We start from the raw sequence: 20117 nt of genomic DNA on the forward strand, positions 1-20117 counted from the left end.
CAAGGCAGGTCATTCCTGCTCTCCGTCCGAGCGTCCCGGGGGCGGACGATGGGGCCCTCCTTTCAGGCGGCTTGAACGACAATCCCTCGCAGGGGGCAGTGACAGCCTTAGTCCTACGAATGACCCGACTGGGAACTAAGGCACGAGAGGCGGTGCTGGTTCGCCTCCGCGCCACGCCCCTCCCATGGGCAGGCGCGGGAGGAGGCCGAACTGCCCAAATTCATCGGCGCCCAGTGCGCGCGCCACGCCTCAAGTTCGTCCTATAAGGCGCGGGCCTAGGTCCCCAAGCCCAGGACAACCGCTGGGGGCGACAGAGTCGGTGCGCAGGAGCTCCTGCCGCGCCGCACCCGGAGCCCGGAAGCCTCCCGCCGCCGCCCGCCATGAACTCCTCCCTGCAGCCGCGCGCCAGCAGCTGGCGGCGGGCAGCCACCATCCTACTGGCGGCCGGCTGGGTGCGCCCAAGCCCCGCCGCCCCGTCGCTGCCCCCCGAGGGCTTCCGGCTGCTGCTGCTGCAGCGCTCCGAGAACCAAGGCTTCTTGCCCGGGGCGCACGTCTTCCCGGGGGGCGTGCAGAACATGGCAGACTGCTCGGCAGACTGGTTGCGCCTCTTCGCGCCGCACCACCAGCCGCCGCTCTTCGGCCTGGGCCCCGCACGGTCGCGGCCTGCCTCCTTCCCAGGGCTGCCCGACGCCGCCGCCGACGAGGACGCCGCGGCGCTGCCGGATGACGTCGCCGCCCGCATCTGCGCCATCCGCGAGACCTTCGAGGAGGCGGGCGTGCTGCTGCTGCGGCCCCGGGCCGCCCTGCCCGCCGTGCCTGAGCTGGGCCGGGCCCTCGCGCCGCCGCGGGACCTGGACGCCTGGCGCGACCGCGTCCGCCGCGACCCGCGCCACTTCCTGAGCCTGTGTGCGCACCTCGACTGCACGCCCGACATCTGGGCGCTGCACGACTGGGGCGGCTGGCTTACGCCGTTTTCGTGCCGCGGCGGCCGCCGCTTCAATACAGCCTTCTTCTTGTGCTGCCTGAGCGAGCCGCCGCAGGTCTACCCAGACTTGACCGAGGTGGTGAGCTGCCAGGTAGGGCGTGCTGGGCCGGAGTGGGGACCCACCGGAACTTGAGAATGGGGGCCCCGGCCAGCAGCCAAGGCCCGTCTGGAATAAGCCCAGCATAGAGAGGCTGATTACAGGTGTTCTTCCCTCTGTCGTGGGTCTACAGCTGGTGGACCTAAGTTTAATTATGTCCTCGAGAACATACTTTATGTGGTTTCAGTCTTCAATTTATTGAGACTTGTTTTTGTTTTGTTTTTTTCTAAAGATTTTATTTATTATTTCACAGAGAGACACAGCGAGAGAGGGAACACAAGCAGGGGGAGTGGGAGAGGGAGAAGCAGGCTTCCCGCTGAGCAGGGAGCCCGAAGCGGGGCTCGATCCTACCTAACATCGTGGCTTAGCCTGGCCGACTTCAAACGTGCTCAGAACACTTACATTAGCCTCTGGGCAAAATCACCTAACACAGTCTATTTTATAACGAAGGATTAACTATCTTATGCAATTTATTGAATACTGGAAGTGAGCAACAGAATGGCTGTATGGTACAGAGTGGGTGTAAGCCTATCCTTTCTTTACCTTCAGGATCTCATGCCTGATTGCGAGCTTGCTCATTGCTCCTGGCCAGCATTACCAGTAGTAAGTGAGTAGCTAGCTGGAGGGGAAAGATCAAAATTCAAAAGTAACGTTTCCACGGAATGCATATGGCTTTTGGAGCATCCCAAGTTTGCGAAATTGTAAATTGAACCAAAGTCCAGTCGGTGTAGCTTCCTCAGAGCCGTAGACCTAATAAGTGACAGAGTGGGCATGGCACTGAGGAAGTCCGGCCCTCAGCCCTACAGGCCAAAGCCAGGACCTTGGTGAAGTGCTCTCTGCTTTCCTCAGCTTCATAGTCCCAAGGCCTTACTCTGCCTCTCCCGGGGGACAGGGCCCCAGGGAGATCCCAGGAGTTGTACAGTGCTGCTCAGATGCCAGGCTCCTTCCTGAGCGCTTTACCTGCATTAACTCATTTCATGTCCACAGCAGTTTAATTATGTCCTCGAGAACATACTTTATGTGGTTTCAGTCTTAAATTTATTGAGACTTTTTTTTTTTTTTAAAGATTTTATTTATTATTTCACAGAGAGAGACAGCAAGAGAGGGAACACAAGCAGGGGGAGTGGGAGAGGGAGAAGCAGGCTCCCCGCGGAGCAAGGAGCCGGATGTGAGGCTCGATCCCAGGACCCTGGGATCATGACCTGAGCTGAAGGCAGACGCCCACCAACTGAGCCACCCAGGTGCCCTGAGACTTATTTTATGGCCACAAATATGGGTCTATCTTGGTGAATGTTCCCTTTGCACCTAAAAAGAATAATGCTGTGCTTGATGGAGTGTTTATAAAAATGTCAGGTTAAATTTATTGGTAGTGTCTTTCAGTTCTTCTGTACCGTTTTCTTGTTCTATCAGATATGGACAGGAATGCTGAATTTTTTTTTTTTTTTTTTTAGATTTTTTAAGTAATCTCTACACCCAACATGGGGCTCGTATTCACAACCCCGAGACCAAGAGTCACATGCTCTACTGTCTGAGCGAGCCAGCTGTCCCAGGAATGGTGAAATTTTTAATGAGTAATTATGGATTTGTCTTTTTCTCTTTTAGTTCTATCAGGTTTTGCTTCATGTATTTTGAAGCTCCCTTGTAAGGTGCCACATAGATATTTAGGACTGTTAAAGCTTGATGGGTTGACCCTTTGATTATTATGAAATGTCCTTCTTTATCCCTGGCAATATCCCTTTTGCTGAGATCTGAAATTTCCTCTGTCTGATGCTAATATAGCCCCTCTGCCTTTCATTTGATTAGCAATAGCATAGTATCTTTTCCCAGCCTTTAATTTTTACCTGTCTGTGTCTTTATATTTATTTTATTTTTTAGAAGACTTATTTATTCATTTTAGAGAGAGGGAGAGAAAGCATGAACAGGAGAGGCAGAGAGAGAGAGAATCCCAAGCAGACACGGGCTCATGACCGTGAGATCATGTCCTGAGCCAAAACCGAGAGTCGGATGCTTAACCGACTACACCACCCAGGCACCCCTGTGTCTTTATATTTAAAGTATGTTTCTTGTAGGGCGCCTGGGTGGCTCAGTTGGTTAAGCGACTGCCTTCGGCTCAGGTCATGATCCTGGAGTCCCGGGATCGAGTCCTGCATCGGGCTCCCTGCTCAGCAGGGAGTCTGCTTCTCCCTCTGACCCTTCCCCCTCTCATGCTCTCTCTATCTCATTCTCTCTCTCAAATAAATAAATAATATCTTAAAAAACAAAACTATTAAAAAAAAGTATGTTTCTCGTAGGCAGCATATGGTCTTGCTTTTTTTTTTTTTTTAATCAATATGACAATTTCTACCTTTTAGTTGGGGTGTTTAGATCATTTATATATGTTTATATATTTAAGTATTTGTATTTAATTCAAGTCTACCATCTTGCTTTTAGTTTATTTGTCCCATCTGTTCTTCACACTGTTTTTCTTTTCCTGACTCCTTTTGGATTATTTAAGTATTTTTTAAGAACCTTGTTTTATCTCCATTATTGACTTATTCACTGTATCTCTTTGTGATTATGCTAGGGTTTGCCATATACAGGTTTCATTTCATGTATCATGTTAGAACCTTACAACAATATACTTATATTTCTCCCCCCATGTCTGTTAGCTTTTGTTGTCATACATTTGACTTTTATTGTTATTATGAACTCTACAATATACTGATTATTTTGCCCTAAACAATCTTTGAAAGACTGTGAAAATGAGCAAAAAATGTCTTTTATGTTTACCTGCATATTTAACATCATTAGCACTCTTCATTCCTTTGTGTAGATTAAAATCTACAACTGGTTTTTTTTGACCTGAAGAACTTCCTCTAATAGGTCTTGTATTGCAGATCTTCTGATAAGGAATCTTGTAAATTTTGTTTATCTGCAAAATACTTCATTTTGCCTTCATTTTTTTTTTTTTTTGAAAGGTATTTTGGCTGGGTATAGAATTACAGGGTTAACAGTTTTTTTCTGTCAGTACTTAAAGATGTTGCTTTGGTATATTCTGGCTTGTGTAATTTATGATGAGAAGTCTGCTTTTAACTCCGTTCCTCTGTATGTAATATGTTTTGCTTTGGTTTGGTTTTTTTGGTGTGTGTGGCTACTCTAAATATTTCCTCTTAAGCATTGGTGTTCATCAATTTGATTATGATGTGCATGGTTTTCTTTTTGTTTTGTTATTTATTCAGATTTTTTCACTTTTCCCTATTTTCTGGGACTCCAATTACACATTTATGTTGGACTACTTGATAATGTCACTGATACCTTGTTCATTTTTTTTTTTTAATATTTTCTCTCTGTGCTTTATTTTGGATAGATTCTATTGCTACGTTTTCAAGTTCTCTCTCTCATATGTAGCATCTAGCCTGCTATAAATACTATCCTATGTATTTTTCATTTCAATTAGATTTGGGTACCGACCTAACAATTTCAAATCTCTGATTGCCTCTGGAATAAACCTTAGGAACCCTGACCTTTGTCTTCCACAGTGGTCATCTCCATCAGAGGCAACTGAGAGTTTCATATCAAAGGAAATTTGGTTTGCACCTCCACAATTCTATGAAATAAGAAGACTGGGAAACTTTGCCTCTCTCTCTGACTTGCACAAATTTTGTTTGGACGGTGCATCGGAAGGAATGGAAAGATGGCTGCCGATCACATTTTTAACTGCTGATGCAAGGCTCCAGCTTTTACCAGGTAAGTCAGTGAAGCATCAGTGCTTTTTCACATTTAGTATTCACATTCAATGCACGGGGCTGTATGGCAGTATTGCCCAACACAGAGACCTGAATTATCATCTGTTTTACACAATACAGCAGTTTATTGAGTAAGGTCTAATTCTATAAAATATCCATAGTGTTTATTATAACCAAAAGTTCTGATAATTCACCTTATACACACACACATACATTTATGTAAGTGTTTCCCAGACATTGACAAAGTTCTTATATATTATCTCACTTTTTTACATTTTAATTTTGAATCATGAGAACAAACTATGAAGTTGAGAACTTCTGTTTTCAAGTACACTTTATTAAGAACTGGATTTGTGAGCAATTGTCAATTTATTTGAATTGGGGAATTTGTTGGTGGTCGATTGTTGGGCAAGTGCCAGGCGGGGGTTTTTATGGCACTTTATAGCAGGGCTTTGTGACCTGTCTCCTGGCTCCTTGGCTCAGTTCTCAGAATAGCGATGATATTTGTTCCTCATCTTACAGTGGGATAGTTTAGTGCTTTTGATGTGTAAAGGTAATTTCTGTAATTTAACCTTAAAATTGTTAGAACAGCCCACATTGAAACCCAAAAATATATGGATATCAAGGCCAATATTAATATTGACTAGGAGAAAGCGAGTCATGGGCCAGTCTAAAACTGATAGGTCATGATGAAAAAATACCAGTCATAAATATTTATGTGCCCAAAGAAAATTCTTGGCTGGGGAATGGGGGGGTGGGGGATGTGGGTATTAAAAACACAAGAAAGAAATTTAGGTAAGCTCATAAAATTAGAGTTACTTAACACCTATCTCAGTTCCAAACACAACATAGATGAAAATAAATACCAATGTGTATGTCGCTAACGTATTGGAATGTTTTATAAAATAACACTGTGGAATCAAAATATTTTTCAGGAGATGAGCTGTACTTAGAAGATTCAGAATTTTTAGAAAATGTTATGTCCTCTGAAAAAAAGACTGAAGAAATCATGAAGGAAGGCAAGACATTTCACCGACTAGTGTTACACAGCCACCATGTGTATAATCTCCACGTGACTATCCATTCGAAGTATAAGCAGGTTTATCCTAAGACCTATGTGATAAGTAAGAGCCATTTGTAGAGTACTGCTTATTTGTACTTGGTTGACTGCTTGAAGTTGTCCTGTGGAATACTGAGGGTTGACGAGACTTGTTTGGAGCGTAAGGACCTGCCCAGAAGTTATAGTACAGTCTTTCACGTTTCAAGTGCATTGGAGCACTTCCTTGTTTATTTCATTCTTCAAACCTTACAGTATTCCACAAGTATCAATAAAGCGCTAATGATCTTGCTCCCAGATTGAGGAAAAAACCTTTCACAAGGGTTTCCGCTTCTGTATCATTTTATTATCAGAAGTTTAAATAAGATGTCCGGTATATTAGCACTTCCCTTGATGTGTTTAGGAGATGGATCCATGACCCCCTTAGATTTGCTGCTGGAATTAGTTGAAGGGTGTCTGATTACACAGGGGACAGTACACTGAGCCGACCTTCAAGTGACAGGGTCATTATTTTCTTGTATGTCTTTAGCTTGATGATTAACCTTCAATTCTGTTTACTACCAAATGGCCTTAGTTATTAGGTTTACCAAATGGGAAACCTATTTTAAAGAAATATGAAGCCATCACAGAAGCCATAATTATTTTTACTCTGGAGCAGTAGCTAATGAATACAAAGAGATTAAAGATCTGTAGAACTAGTCATCATTCAGTGGCGTTTTATTAATGATGCTTATTTTCAATATTTTTAATATGGGTAATTTTTTCATGTTCTCTCTTAAGAGGAATACGGTTTTGATTAAAGATGGGAAATGGCTAAGACATCAATTCTGTTTCAGATCCTTGACGATATTATGCATCATACAGTGGAATTTTATTTTTCATGAAATGTCTTAGTTTTCCTACCTGTAAAATAGACGTATTGATGAATAAGGTATATGTGTATTACTTGATCTTGGCTAGAGGAATACATCTAGATTAGTGGTTCTCCACTCAGGGCACTTTTGCCCCTCAGGAGATATTTGGCAGTGTCTGGAAACATTTTTGGTTGTAAGAGTGAGATGCTTCTACCACCTAGTAGGGAGAGGCCAGGGATGTGGTTAAATAGCCTACAATGAATAAGACAGCTCTCCACAATAATTATCTGGTCAAGGTTGAGAAACTCTGATCTAAAGTAAAATCTGTTTTCTTCAGTGAATGGTTCCAATATGTAAATTTTGAGAACCATATACTGTTAGCATTCCCTCTGGCTTCTGGACCTACAGAAGTTCTCCTTACTGATTTTTGGCTTTGGGCATAATACTCTTTCATTCTCAGAGAAAACAGAATGTTATAGCTGGAAGAGAACTCACTGAACACCTTTCTTTTGCCAGTTAGAAAACTGAGAAACAGGTTCACACGGTTTGTCAGTGCCATAACTAAGTAGAACCTGATGCTTTGTCAAGCAGGTGACATCTGTTATCTATCACCAAAAGCAGAAATGGTAACAACTCTGCCCACTGCGCCTTGGTATCATAGTCACCAAGTAAAGCACAGCACAGCCAAGCATTGGATGGAATAATGCTGTATTCACATAGAGAAGAGGCAGAGCAGAATCCACTCCAGTAGTTCATGTCAGGCCCCCACGGCCTGCAGGTATTCCCTCTGCAGCTGAAAGAAGGCATTTGGCCTGCAAACACCCCTCTTGTGCAACAGAAGGACCCCATCTTCTGCAGTGGACAGATACAGTCGTGGGATTGGCCAGGGTCCTATGACACATGTGCTTACGCAGAGCAAAGGAGGACAACATTGAGTCTGAGACAGGGAAACACATCCCACACGAGGCGATGAGGCCAGCACAGGCTGTGAGGACTCTTTCTGTTGGTAGGGGAGTGTTCCAGGCTCACTTAGGTGTCTGGGAGAGAGTCAGAAAACTGCATGGTACCACCTTTCCCAACCCTCCTAGCCCTGCACCCTTTTTGCTGGAGTTACGTAATTCAGTGGGTGATTTTAGGAGACGTGACAAAGTAATGTGATGTAGTTTTCTTCATAACGATGTATTTTTGTCTCTTTCTCATCTGAATGAAACCTTGTCTCCTTCCAAGAATTCCTTTTGGAAGACTGTCCCATGACTTCCTACCTGTCGTGATACCCTAAGGCCCCAACACAAAATAATAGGGCCGTCCTCATGAGCCAAAAAAGAGTGTTTTAGAGCCCAGCTTGCAAAAGTTTGTGGCATTTAACATATGCTCTTTCTTACCTCATGTATTCAAGCCACCTAGGCCTCAGATGCAGAAGCAGGAAGCTGATCACGTGTCCCTACTCCTCCTCCTTTTAGACCCCTTCCTGCCCATGCTGGCATCCCTACTCCATGCCATCTCATCCACCACAGAGCCAGGAAAACTCATTTTCTATGATACTCTACGGTCTCTTGAAACCAAAGTTACAAACTCGGGAATAAATACAAAGTCAGTATTCATTTCCATTACCTACCTTCTTTTGCTGATTCCTTTGAATGACTTCCACGAGAATCCAAAACTGGTCAGGCATCAGCATTTCAGGTTAACATGTCTCGTCCTCACAGTTCTTTGTTAATAAAAATAAGAGTGCCCTATACTGTGGGAGACAAAAAGGGCTCAGATATAAGAGGACTTCTCTTCCGAGGGATTTTGGGGTGGGGGAGCCCTCACATTTGGGCATATGTAGTTATTTACTGTCTCTTCTCAAACCTCTATTTTGTTTTTAATTTCTCTGCAACTGTTGGCAGTTTTCCACTCCTCCTTCCTCCTCTTTAACCACTCGTCCTCTCTCTAACTTCTCCTCCAACTGACCTTTAGCTCTTAGAGCCTCTCAGTACCTGTTCTGAGACCCTCTCTTCCTTGGGTGAGGTAAGCAACTTCCAGGTCACATCCTTTAAAAAGAAAACTGCTTGCTCTCCACTTTCTCTTTTCCCTTCTCAATGGCTGAACATTGTGACAACTGGAGCAGCTCCCTGGGACCCTGAGACAGAAGCCAGGTGTTAGGACATAACTGCCTGCCAGACTTGGGCTGCTCACCTCTTGAATGTTATGTGAAAGAAAATAGAAGCCACTACATTTTGGGGTCTCTTTGTTAAAACAGTTAAGCTTGTTTCCTAACCTATAATTTTCCCTTTTAAGCAGGTTCCCTCAGCACAGTCTTCCCTATATCAGAAATCTACCAGTTATTTAAGCTAAAAATATTAGTCAATCTCGATTCCTCCTTTTCCTTTATATTCAGGTGACTAGCAAGTCCTGTTGATTCTGTTGCCCACAATTATCTTGAATTTCCCATCTTCTGTCCTCTGCACTGCCATCACCTTAGTTGAGCACAGTTCTGTCTTACCTAGCCAACTCTTTAACAGCCCTGTAACCAATGTAAGAGCTAGTCTCTCCATCTTCATTCTTAACCTCATGATGAATTCTCTCCTATTGAACTGGAAAAGTGCTCTTGACATCGAAATGTAAGCCATGTCCTGTCACTGCCTTCATTAAAACCCTTCAGTGGCTTTTCTTCACACTTAAAAACTGAATTTACTGTGGCCTGCAAGGCCTCACCTTTCTCTCTGATTTCATATACCCTTCTCCTTCTACACTCCCATCAGAAGGGTCTTCTTTCTGTTCCTTGATTACTCAAAGTTCTTTCCCACCTCAGGATCTTTGCACATACTGTTGCCTTGAAACAAATGTGGATCTCTGACTTTTTGTTCTTGAGTCTCTCTGTTACTACTACCTCAGGAAAACAGATGAGGATGAGCACCCAACTTGTCGATTGTTGGCATGTATAAAAGAAGATTCCAGGACAAAGGGAAGAAAAGCATTATTTAGAGAGAATAAAATTTCCTCGAGCTGAAGAAAAATGTTGATCTTCAGATAAAAAGGTCCTGGTGTTGTCAAAGGAAAATTAACAAAAATTGTCCAATATCTGGATGATATTTTGAATTTTAAAGATAATGCAGATTTTCAGGAAGAAATAGAGAAGATTGCTCACAAAGGTAGAAAATCAGGCTTCTGAGTGTGTGTCACAGAGTAACAACAACAACAGAGTAACAGTATACTGAGCCGGAAAAAGGATGTGTGTAGTCAGTAATTCTATTGTGTGAAAGTCACGGATACAATTTTCATTTACATATGGGCTCTGAAAATTCCACCTGTTCTGAAAAAATTCACTTGATAGAAATATTATGGATAACTGAGAGATTAATCAAAACAAAAACTTTTTAAGGTAGAAGTATGGGGTAGAAGTCCTAATGGTGAGTGTGGCAATCAATTAAATATAGGAAGTAAATGTGAATAATATGTCTATAAAGTACTGTAAATGTTTTTAAAAATTCATATTTTATAAATTCAAAATGGATGAAAGACTTAAATGTGAGACAGGAAACCATCAAAATCCTAGAGAAGAACATAGGCAACAACCCCCTTGACCTCAGCCGTAGCAACTTCTTGCTAGATACATCTCCAAAGACAAGGGAAACAAAAACAAAATGAACTACTGGGACTTCATCAAGATAAAAGTTTTCTACACAGTGAAGAAAACAATCAACAAAACTAAAAGGCAGCCTACAGAATGGGAGAAGATATTTGCAAATGACATATCTGATAAAGAGTTAGTATCCAAAATCCATAAAGAACTTACCAAACTCAACACCCAAAAAACAAATAATCCAGCTAAGAAATGGGCAGAAGACACGAATAGACATTTTTCCAAAAAAGACATCCACATGGCTGACAGGCACATGAAAAAATGCTCATCACCATCACCAGGGAAATACAAATCAAAAATCAAAACTATGATGAGATACCACCTTACACCAGTCAAAATGGCTAAAATCAACAACACAGGAAGCAACAGATGTTTGCAAGGATGCACAGAAAGGGGAACCCTCTTACACTGTTAGTGGGAATGCAAGCTGGTGCAGCCCCTCTGGAAAACAGTATGGAGGTTCCTCAAAAAGTTAAAAATAGAACTGCCCTATGATCCAGCAATTGCACTACTAGGTATTTACTCAAAGGTTACAAAAATACTGATTTGAAGAGGCACATGCACCCCAGTGTTTATAGCAGGACTATCTACAATAGCCAAACTATGCAAAAAGCCCAAATGTCCATTGACTGATGAATGGATAAAGAAGAGGTGGTATATATATTATATATTATATGGTGGTATATATGGTTTTGTGATAACAAATACCTGTGTAACTGCTCACTTTGTCAGCATATATACTAAAATTGGAACAATACAGAGAAGATTAGCACGGCCTCCGTGCAAAGATGACACGTAAATTCATGAAGCATTCCATATTTTGGGGGATTGAGGGGTGCACTTGTCGTGATGAGCACCAGGTGATTAAAATAAAGACTTAAAAAACCTACGTAAGTGTTTTTAAATGCAAAAGTAGCTAGTAGAATTAAAAAAAGAAAGGTAGGGGCACCTGGGTGGCTCAGTCATTAAGCGTCTGCCTTTGGCTCAGGTCATGATCCCAGGGTCCTGGGATCGAGCCCAGTGTTGGGCTCCCTGCTCAGCAGGAAGCCTGCTTTTCCCTCTCCCACTCCCCCTGCTTGTGTTCCCTCTCTTGCTGTGTCTCTCTCTGTTAAATAAATAAAATCTTTAAAAAAAATAGAAAGGTCACTTTTCAAGTCATTCAAAAACAAAACATAACCCCTAAATGCAAAAGATAGAAAACAGTGTAAGTGGTAACGAAACAAAAGCCAAAGGCTTACAGTGAAATGATTCAAGTAGGAATAATGTCAACCATGACAATATACAAAAATGGGTTAAATTTATTCAGATATGAAAACTCTCAGATTAAGTGTCTTAAAGCCTAATTAACTAGAAAAAGAACCAACCAAGCCCAAAGTTAGCAGACCAAGGGAAATAATGATTACAGCAGAAATCAATGAAGAGACAGGAAAATAATAGAAAAGGTTAACAAAACTAAGAGTTTGCTCTTGAAGAGATAGACAAAATTAACAAGCCTTTAGCTAGTCTAAACAAGAACAGAAAGAGTACCCAAATCAATAAATTTATAAATGAAAGGGGAGACATTACAACAGACACCAAAGAAATAGAAAGGATCATAAGAAACTACTATGAACGACTATATGCCAACAAACTGGATAACTTAAAAAGGATAAATCTCTAGAAACATAGAACCTACCAAAACTGAATCCAGAAGAAATAAAAAATCTGAACAGACCAATAAGAGATAAGATTGAATCCGTAACCAAAAACCTCCCAAAAAAGAAAAGCTCAGGACCAGATGACCTTACTAGTGAATTTTACAAAACGTTTAAAGAAGAGTTAACACCAGTCCTTCTGAAACATTTCCAAAAAATTGAAGAAGAGGGACTATTCCCAAACTCAAAAGGCCAGGATTACGCGGATATCCAAGCCATATAATGACACTACAAGAAAGGACTACAGGACAATATCTCTGATGAATATAGATGCAAAAATTCTTTTTTTTTAAATAACGATTTCATTCATTTGAGAGAGAGAACACAAGCTGGGGAGAAAGGGAGAGGGAGGAGCAGGCTCCCCTCTGAGCAAGGAGCCCAATGGGGGGATTGATCCCAGGACCCTGGGATCATGACCTGAGCTGAAGGCAGACGCTTAACTGACAGAGTCACCCAGGCACCGCTATAGGTGCAAAAATTCTTTTTTTTTTTTTTTTTTTTTTTTTAAGATTCTACCCATTTATTTGACAGAGAGAGAGAGACAGCACAAGTAGGCAGAGTGACAGGCAGATGGAGAGGGAGAAACAGGCTCTCCGCCGAGCAGGGAGCCGGATGCGGGGCTTGATCCCAAGACCCCAGGATCATGACCTGAGCTGAAAGCAGCCGCCTAATGGACTGAGCCACCCAGGCCCCTAGGTGCAAAAATTCTAAACAAAATACTAGCATACTGAATTCAGCACATTAAAAGGATCATAAACCATGATCAAGTAGGATTCATCCCTGGGATGCAAGGATGGTTCAACAAATGTAAACCAATAAATATAATACATCATATTAATAGAATAAAAGACAAAAATCACCTGATTATCTCCATAATTGCAGGAAAGCATTTGATAAAATTCAACATCCATTCATGATAAAAACTCAATAATAATGTATCTCAACATGACAAAAGCCATAGATGACAGGCTCATAGCCAACATCATACTCAGTGGTGAAAGGTTGAAATATTTGTCTCTCAGATCAGGAACAAGACAAGGGTGCCCACTCTCACCACTACTATTCGACATAGTACTAGAAGTCCTAGCATCATACTCAATGGTGAAAGGTTGAAATATTTTTCTCTAAGATCAGGAACAAGACAAGGGTGCCCACTCTCACCACTACTATTCAACATAATACTACTAGAAGTCCTAGCCAGAGCAGTCAGGCAAGAAAAAGAAGTAAAAGACATTAGAATTGGAAAGGACAAAGTAAAATTGTCTCTATTTGCAGGTGACATGATTTTATATACCTAGAAAAATATATGTATAAAATCCTAAATATTCCACTGAGAAACTTAGATCTAATCAATAAATTCAGTAAAGTTGTAGGATACAAAGTCAACATACAAAAATCATGAGCATTTTTTAAAAGATTTTATTTATTTATCTGACAGAGAGATAGCGAGAACAGGAACACAAGCAGGGGGAGTGGGAGAGGGAGAAGCAGGCTTCCCGCTGAGCAGGGAGCCCGATGCGGGGCTCAATCCCAGGACCCTGGGATCATGACCTGAGCCGAAGGCAGACGCTTAACGACTGAGCCACCCAGGCACCCCCAAAATCAGTAGCATTTCTGTACATTAAAAATTATCTAAAAAAGAAATAAAATAATCTCATTTACAATAGCATCAAAAATAATGGAATACTTAGGAATAAGTTTAACCACGGAGGTGAAAGATCTCTACACTAAAACTATAAAACATTGATGATGAAAACTGAAGAAGACACAAATGGAAAAGATAGCATGGATTGGAAGAATTAATATTGTTAAAATGTCCACACAACCCCATATCATGTATAGATTCAGTCAATCCCTATGAAAATTTCAATGACATTTTTTTTTGCAGAAATAGAAAAAAAAATCTTAAAATTCATGCAGAACCATAAAAGACCCCAAATAGCAAAAGCAGTCCTGAGAAAGAAAAACAAAGCTGGAGGCATTACACTTCCTGATTTCAAACTATATTGCAAAGCTATCACAATGGTATGGCATTGGCATAGTAAGCAGACACACAGATCAATGGAATAGAATCAAGAGCTCAGAAATAAAGCTATGCATATACAGTCAACTAGTATTTGACAAAAGAGAGCCAAGAATACTCAATGGAGAAAACCTAGTTTCTTCAATAAATGGTGTCAGGAATATCAGGTACTCACATGCAAAAGAATGAAACTAGACCCCTGTCTTATATTATTCATAAAAATTAACTAGAAATGGATTAAAAGCTGAATTGAATGTGAAACATGAAACCATAAAACTCCTAAAAGAAAACATAGAGAAAAGGCTTACTGACATGGGTCTTGGCAATAATTTTTTGGAAATGACACTTAAAACACAACCAACAACAACAACAAAAAAACAAGTGGGACTACATTAAACTGAAAATCTGCACAGCAAAAAAAAAAAAAAAAAACAATCAGCAGAATGAAAAGGCAAACCGCATATCTGATAATGTTAATATCCAACATACATAAGAAACTCATACAACTCAGCCAGGAAAATCCAATTAAAACATGGACAAAGGATCTGAATAGACATTTTTCCAAAGAAGATATTCAGATGGCCAGCAGGTACATGAAAAAATGCTCAACATCAGTAATAGGAAAGTGCAAATCAAAACCACAATGAGATATCACCTCACACCGGTTGGAATGGTTATCATCAGAAAAAAGAGCAAGTGTTGATGAAGAGGTGGAGAAAAGTGAAGCCCTGTGCACTGTTGGTGGGAATATAAACTGGTACAGCCACTAAGGAAAACAGTATGGAGGTTCCTGAAAAATTAAAAGTAGAACCCCACTCCTGGGGATATATCCAAAGGAAATGAAATCACTATCATGAAGAGATATCTGCACCCCTATGTTTATTATAGCATTATTTATAATAGCTAGGACATGGAAACAACCTGTCCATAGATGGATGAATGGTTAACAAAAAGGTGGAGCACTATTATGTTCAGATACTCATATGTAAATGTGTATGTTCTAATATATATAATATATGTAATGTTAATTAATTATATATGATGGAATACCATTCAGCCATAAAAAAGAAGGAAGTCCTGCCATTTGTGAAACACGGATGGACCTTGAGGGCAATATGCTAAATGAGATAGACAGAGAAAGACAAATACTGTATGATCTCACTTATATGTGGAATCTAAAAAAACAAAACAGCACCAAACCCATAGAAACAGAGATCAGATTTTTGGTTGCCAGAAGTGGGTGGTGCGTGGTGCGTGGTGCGTGGTGCAGGAATTAGTGAAGGTGGTCAAAAGGTACAAACTTCCAGTTATAAGATAATTAAGTTCTAAGGATGTTATGTACAATGTGAGGACTATAGTTAATATTTGAAAGTTGCTAAGAGAGTAGATCTTAAAAGTTCTCATCACAAGGAAAATACTGTAACTCTGTGAGGTGACAGGTGTTAACCTACTGTTTAGTTACTATATTTCATAATATATACATATATCAAATCACTATGTTATGCACTTTAGACTTATACAATATTATACGTCAACTATATCTTGAACTGAAAACTAAACCTAAGTCATTTAAAACAATTCTGCGGGAGGGCTATAAGTAAAAAGAAAAAACAAGAAAAGCTTAGAGAGTATTAATCAGATGAAGTATCAACGTACAAAGCAGTAAATGGGACAACGGTTAATTTTAGTTTGATAGTGTATAGTTCAAAATGGAGATGTGAGAACCTTCTTGCAGTGAGTAACACAATATTGAGCTATTTTAGTATATGTGCTGCCGAAGTGAGCACAATATTGAGCTATTAAAAATACATAAGAGAGGCACCTGGGTGGCTCAGTCGTTAAGCATCTGCCTTCGGCTCGGGTCGTGATCCCAGTGTCCTGGGATCAAGCCCCACGTTGGGCTCCCTGCTCAGCAGGGAGCCTGCTTCTCCCTCTCCCACTCCCCCTGCTTGTGTTCCTGTTCTCGCTATCTCTTTCTGTCAAATAAATAAATAAATAAATCTTTTTAAAAATACATTAGAAACAGGGATAATCTGACAGATGTATAATATTAGTGGGAACCATGAACAAGGCATTCTCTGACAGACAGATCAAGTCCATGAAAGACAACTGAGGTGTCTGGGAAAAACACTGGGCAAGCACCAGGCTTCTATCTTTGGGTTATGATGCCATGACTGTAATGTCCACTCTCTCTCAATTGATGCAAAACGTTTAAGAAATAAAACCAAAAAAATTTCTTTTCTTAAAATCAACTGACAAATGATTAAGCCAGCTTTGGGGCCAAACTTCTTTTTTTTTTTTTTTCTTAAATTTTATTTATTTATTTGAGAGAGAGAATGAGATAGAGAGAGCATGAGAGGGGGGAGGGTCAGAGAGCGAAGCAGGCTCCCCACTGAGCAGGGAGCCCGATGCGGACTCGATCCCGGGACTCCAGGATCATGGCCTCAGCTGAAGGCAGTGGCTTAACCAACTGAGCCACCCAGGCACCCGGGGCCAAACTTCTTTTTCTTTCCTTTTTGTCAAAATGATGAGACTATTTTTTTTTCATTTTTTTGGAAGATTTTATTTATTTGACAAAACTAGAGAAGTGTAGACCTTGAATTTTTTTTTTTTTTTTGGTCATGGGTTTACTTGGTAGCATTTTATTTGGGATTTCAGCACCTATGTTGAGAAGTGGAATTAGTCTGTAGTTCTTTGTGTTATCTTTGTCGGGTTTTAATATCTCAGGACTTAACTGCCTTATGAAAATGCACTGAGAACCTTTTCATCTTATTATGTTATGGAGTAATTTTTTTTTAAGATTTTGTTTTTAAGCAATCTGTACACCCAATGTAGGGCTCAAATCCACAACCCCGAGATCGAGTCACATGCTTCACCCACTGAGCCAGCCAGGCACCCCTGTGGAGTAATTTTTTTTATTGAGATATAATCAACGTATTACATTACTTTCAGGTGTACAACACAATGATTTGATATTTGTATATATTTTGAAATGATCACCATAATAAGTCTAATTGTCCCCATACATAGTTAAAAAAATTGGTTTCTGGTGATGAGAACTTCTAAGATCTTCTCTCTTAGCAACTTTCAAATATGCAATACAGTATTATTAACTATAGTCACCATGCTGTGCATCACATACCCATGACTTACGTATTGTGGAGTAATTTCTGAAACAAGGCTTCCCACTAGCTAGTGGGGGTATGGGGGGGGGACAGGTTACAGGTACAGATACTGATCCCCTTCAGCCTCAAGGGGACTAGGAAGCGCGATGGAGAAATACTTCCATTTTCTGTGAGATGTGTTGTGAAAACGTTTGGAAAACATCATATTGTAGCATGGGTTCTAGTCAAAAGAAAAAGAAATGTTGACCGCACAATAAGAACTGGGAGACATCTGCATTTTCTTTGGGGCTTGGGAACTCTTCCTGGGACCTCCTGTTTAAATAAGATCTGATCCTGGGGCCCTTGGGTGGATCAGTCTGCTAAGTGTCTGCCTTCAGCTCAGGTCATGATCCTGGGGTCCTGGGCTCCAGCCCGGCATTGGGCTCCCTGCTCCCCCTGCTTGTGCTTTCTCACTCTCTCCTGCTCTGTCAAATAAATGAAATATTTAAAAATATATATATAAATTTATATATATTTGTATATGTAATATTTAAAAATATATTTATAATAAAATAAATAAATATATATATAAAAGATCCGGTCCTTTCACACCTCTTTTTGACAAGGTCCGGTGCTTTCAGTTTTGTTGGTCCTGCCAGGTGCCTCCACTGGAGGTGAAGCCTGGTTAGTCCTATTCAGCAACAGGTGAACTTCATGTACTCAGCAGTTGTGTTTTCCTCCTGACTGGAGGTCCACACACCTCTCCTCTCCAATTCTCCTGCCTGAGACTTTAAGCAGATGATGTTGCTTGACCTTGTGAAATCTAACAAAATTTTAAAACTGGATGCTTTTGTGAGCCTTGTTTCTCAGAACCCCACAATTGCCATGCTCTCTTAAAACTGGTGCAATTTGTTTTTGCCATCTTGTTGGTTCCCCTTACTAGCAAATTAATGCCTTTTGACATGGGCTTAAAATTCTTTGTTTTTTGAGTCAAGATATTGAAGAATTCACCTGTAAAACTACATAGGCCTGGCATTTTTATCATTTATTTATTTTAGCTGTGGTTCCTTTGTTTTTGTTTTTTTTTAATTTGAGAGAGAGAGAGTGCACGAGAGGAGATAGGGTCAGAGGGAGAAGCAGACTCCCCACTGAACAGGGAGTCCGACGCGGGACTTGATCCTGGGACTCCAGGATCATGACCTGAGCCGAAGGCAGTGGCTTAACCAACTGAGCCACCCAGGCGCCCAGTGGTTCCTTTCATTTTTCTTCTTGTTTGTTGGCTTATTCAAGTGTTGGAGTAATGAAAGCTAACCCTCCCTGAGTGCGTCTTGGGTATCCTTTATTTCAGAGTGTGACCCCATCTAATTGTGTCATTTTTTAGGTGAGAAAAACTGAGGCGTCCAGGTGTTCAAAATTAGAGAACTCTTCGGTGCCTCAACAACAACAAATACACGTGCGGGGAAGAGCCCGGCCCAGGAGGCTGCAGTTTGGTGACCAGAATGACCAGTGACAGAGTCTGGGGGAGCCCTGCCGGCTGAGGGCCAGGTGGGAGGAAATCTGGGACCCGAAGCAGGAGGCGGAGGTGGGTGGGTGGGGAGGGGATGTTGCCAGGAGCCCCCTCCCCCCCAACTCCCACTCCCCACCCTTGTATTAGTGACCGGCTGTGCCTCTTCCTTACCCCTAGCGCCACCAGGTGGAGGCGAGTTCGGCGAGACCTCTGCCAGTCCACCGCGAACTGATTCGGGACGGGTGAGACGCCGGGGTGGGGGGCGAACCACGTGACGCCGGGCGCCGCCCGCTGTGCGACCCCTGCGTGTCTCCTCCCGGCGCCCTTGCCCCGCCCCGCCGCACCCGGCGCTGTGCGCAGGGCGGCCGGCAGTTGTCCAGGCCGTTGGCGCAGCGCGGGCTTTCTGGAAGCCTCGAGGCTTGCGTGGCCGGGGTCGGGCGCGGGGGCGCGGTGGCCGAGCCCCGAGCGCGCCCCTGGCGGCGTCCTGTTGGGAGGGCGCGGAGGGTCGCGGGTGGTGCGCAGCGGGCGGGCCTGTGGGGCCCGGGGCCAGAGCTGGGCGCGCCGGGGGCCCCCACGGAGGGCGGAGGCTTGCCCTGCCACGGGTTTTGCCCGCAGAGTGCCTTCCGAGTAGTGAGTGGCGACGGGAAGACCCGGGAAGGGACGCGGCCGCGACGGCGCTTGTCTCCCCACGCCGCTCCTCCGGCGGCGAGCGACGCGCGGGGAAGATGCTCGAGGTGCTGGTGCTGAAGGTGAGCGAGCCCCCAGCCCTGGCCGGCCGCCCTCTCCCCGCGCAGGGGCCGCCCCGGCTGGTCACGCCACGCGGGGCTTCGGACCCATGCGTGCGTTGCCAGATGGGATCCTGGACCCCCGATTGCAGATCCACAACACGAGATTTCAGTTCAGGTGTGCCCATGTATTTTTTGGGACATAGTAAAAGGTTACCAGTTGTTCGTCCGAAACTCATTTACTAACTCTGCAATCTTAGGGGGCAGGACGGACCGTAACCCCTTCTCCCACGCTCACCCGTCCCGGGAGGTGCTGGCGGAGACCCCCCCTGGGCCCCCGGTCCTTGGACATGGGGACCCTCACCTGGTCCCCTCGCCCGACAGGGGTCCTCTCCGGTGGGTCCCCACTAAGGGGCGGGCCCCTCGTGGCAACCGCCCCTCCCGGCTTCACGCGGGAAACCCTGCTCGCTCGCGCCCTGAAACTCTGGCGGCCCCCTCCCCACGCGTGCGCCCCGGGGCTCCGATCCTCGGTCCTCGGAGCGGCGTGAAGGCAGGTGGGCCAGCCGGCAGCTGCAGTTTCGTGTCTCAGGTAAGATGCAGGAGACTGAAGGCATGGCGTGTTCGCAAGGTTAGTTGGAGGAGTTTACAAACCAGAGCAAAGCCGGTGGGTTTCGGTCTCTGGGAAAAGGAAATACAAATCATTAAAAAAAAAAAAAAAAAA

General features: G+C 43.0%; 2 protein-coding genes and 1 non-coding gene across 15 annotated transcripts in view; all 3 read left to right on the top strand.

Moving 5' to 3' along the window:
• Window positions 1-240: 240 nt before the first annotated feature.
• On the top strand, window positions 241-6689 carry NUDT19 (nudix hydrolase 19). Of its 2 annotated transcripts, XM_078063090.1 has the most exons (4): window positions 241-1076; window positions 1632-1689; window positions 2534-2653; window positions 4601-4682. In XM_078063090.1, exons 1-4 carry the CDS (start codon window positions 381-383, stop codon window positions 4624-4626), a joined length of 900 nt encoding a protein of 299 aa, XP_077919216.1. In that variant the 5' UTR covers window positions 241-380; the 3' UTR covers window positions 4627-4682. The 2 variants fall into 2 exon arrangements, with proteins under 2 accessions (XP_077919216.1, XP_035924910.1); XM_036069017.2 differs by lacking the exons at window positions 1632-1689; window positions 2534-2653 and adding an exon at window positions 5743-6689 and having other exon boundaries at window positions 256-1076; window positions 4601-4808.
• A 4370-nt stretch (window positions 6690-11059) lies between these two features.
• LOC118520831 (U6 spliceosomal RNA) lies at window positions 11060-11166 on the top strand. Its single transcript, XR_004909853.1, has one exon. It is a non-coding gene; the product is annotated as a U6 spliceosomal RNA (small nuclear RNA).
• Window positions 11167-18555: 7389 nt separating this feature from the next.
• TDRD12 (tudor domain containing 12) overlaps window positions 18556-20117 on the top strand; it is a 68493-nt gene continuing 66931 nt past the window's right edge. For all 12 annotated transcript variants that reach the window (XR_013444252.1, XR_013444255.1, XR_013444254.1 and 9 more), the window contains exons 1-2: window positions 18556-18709; window positions 18849-19420. Coding sequence is in view for 7 of the 12 variants with exons in the window: in XM_036068997.2 (XP_035924890.2) it covers window positions 19397-19420 (24 nt within the window). In the remaining 5 variants the exon portion in view is untranslated. The remainder of the gene's footprint in view (window positions 18710-18848; window positions 19421-20117) is intronic.

Source organism: Halichoerus grypus, chromosome 15 (genome assembly GCF_964656455.1).
Source record: "Halichoerus grypus chromosome 15, mHalGry1.hap1.1, whole genome shotgun sequence".
Lineage (NCBI taxonomy): Eukaryota > Metazoa > Chordata > Mammalia > Carnivora > Phocidae > Halichoerus > Halichoerus grypus.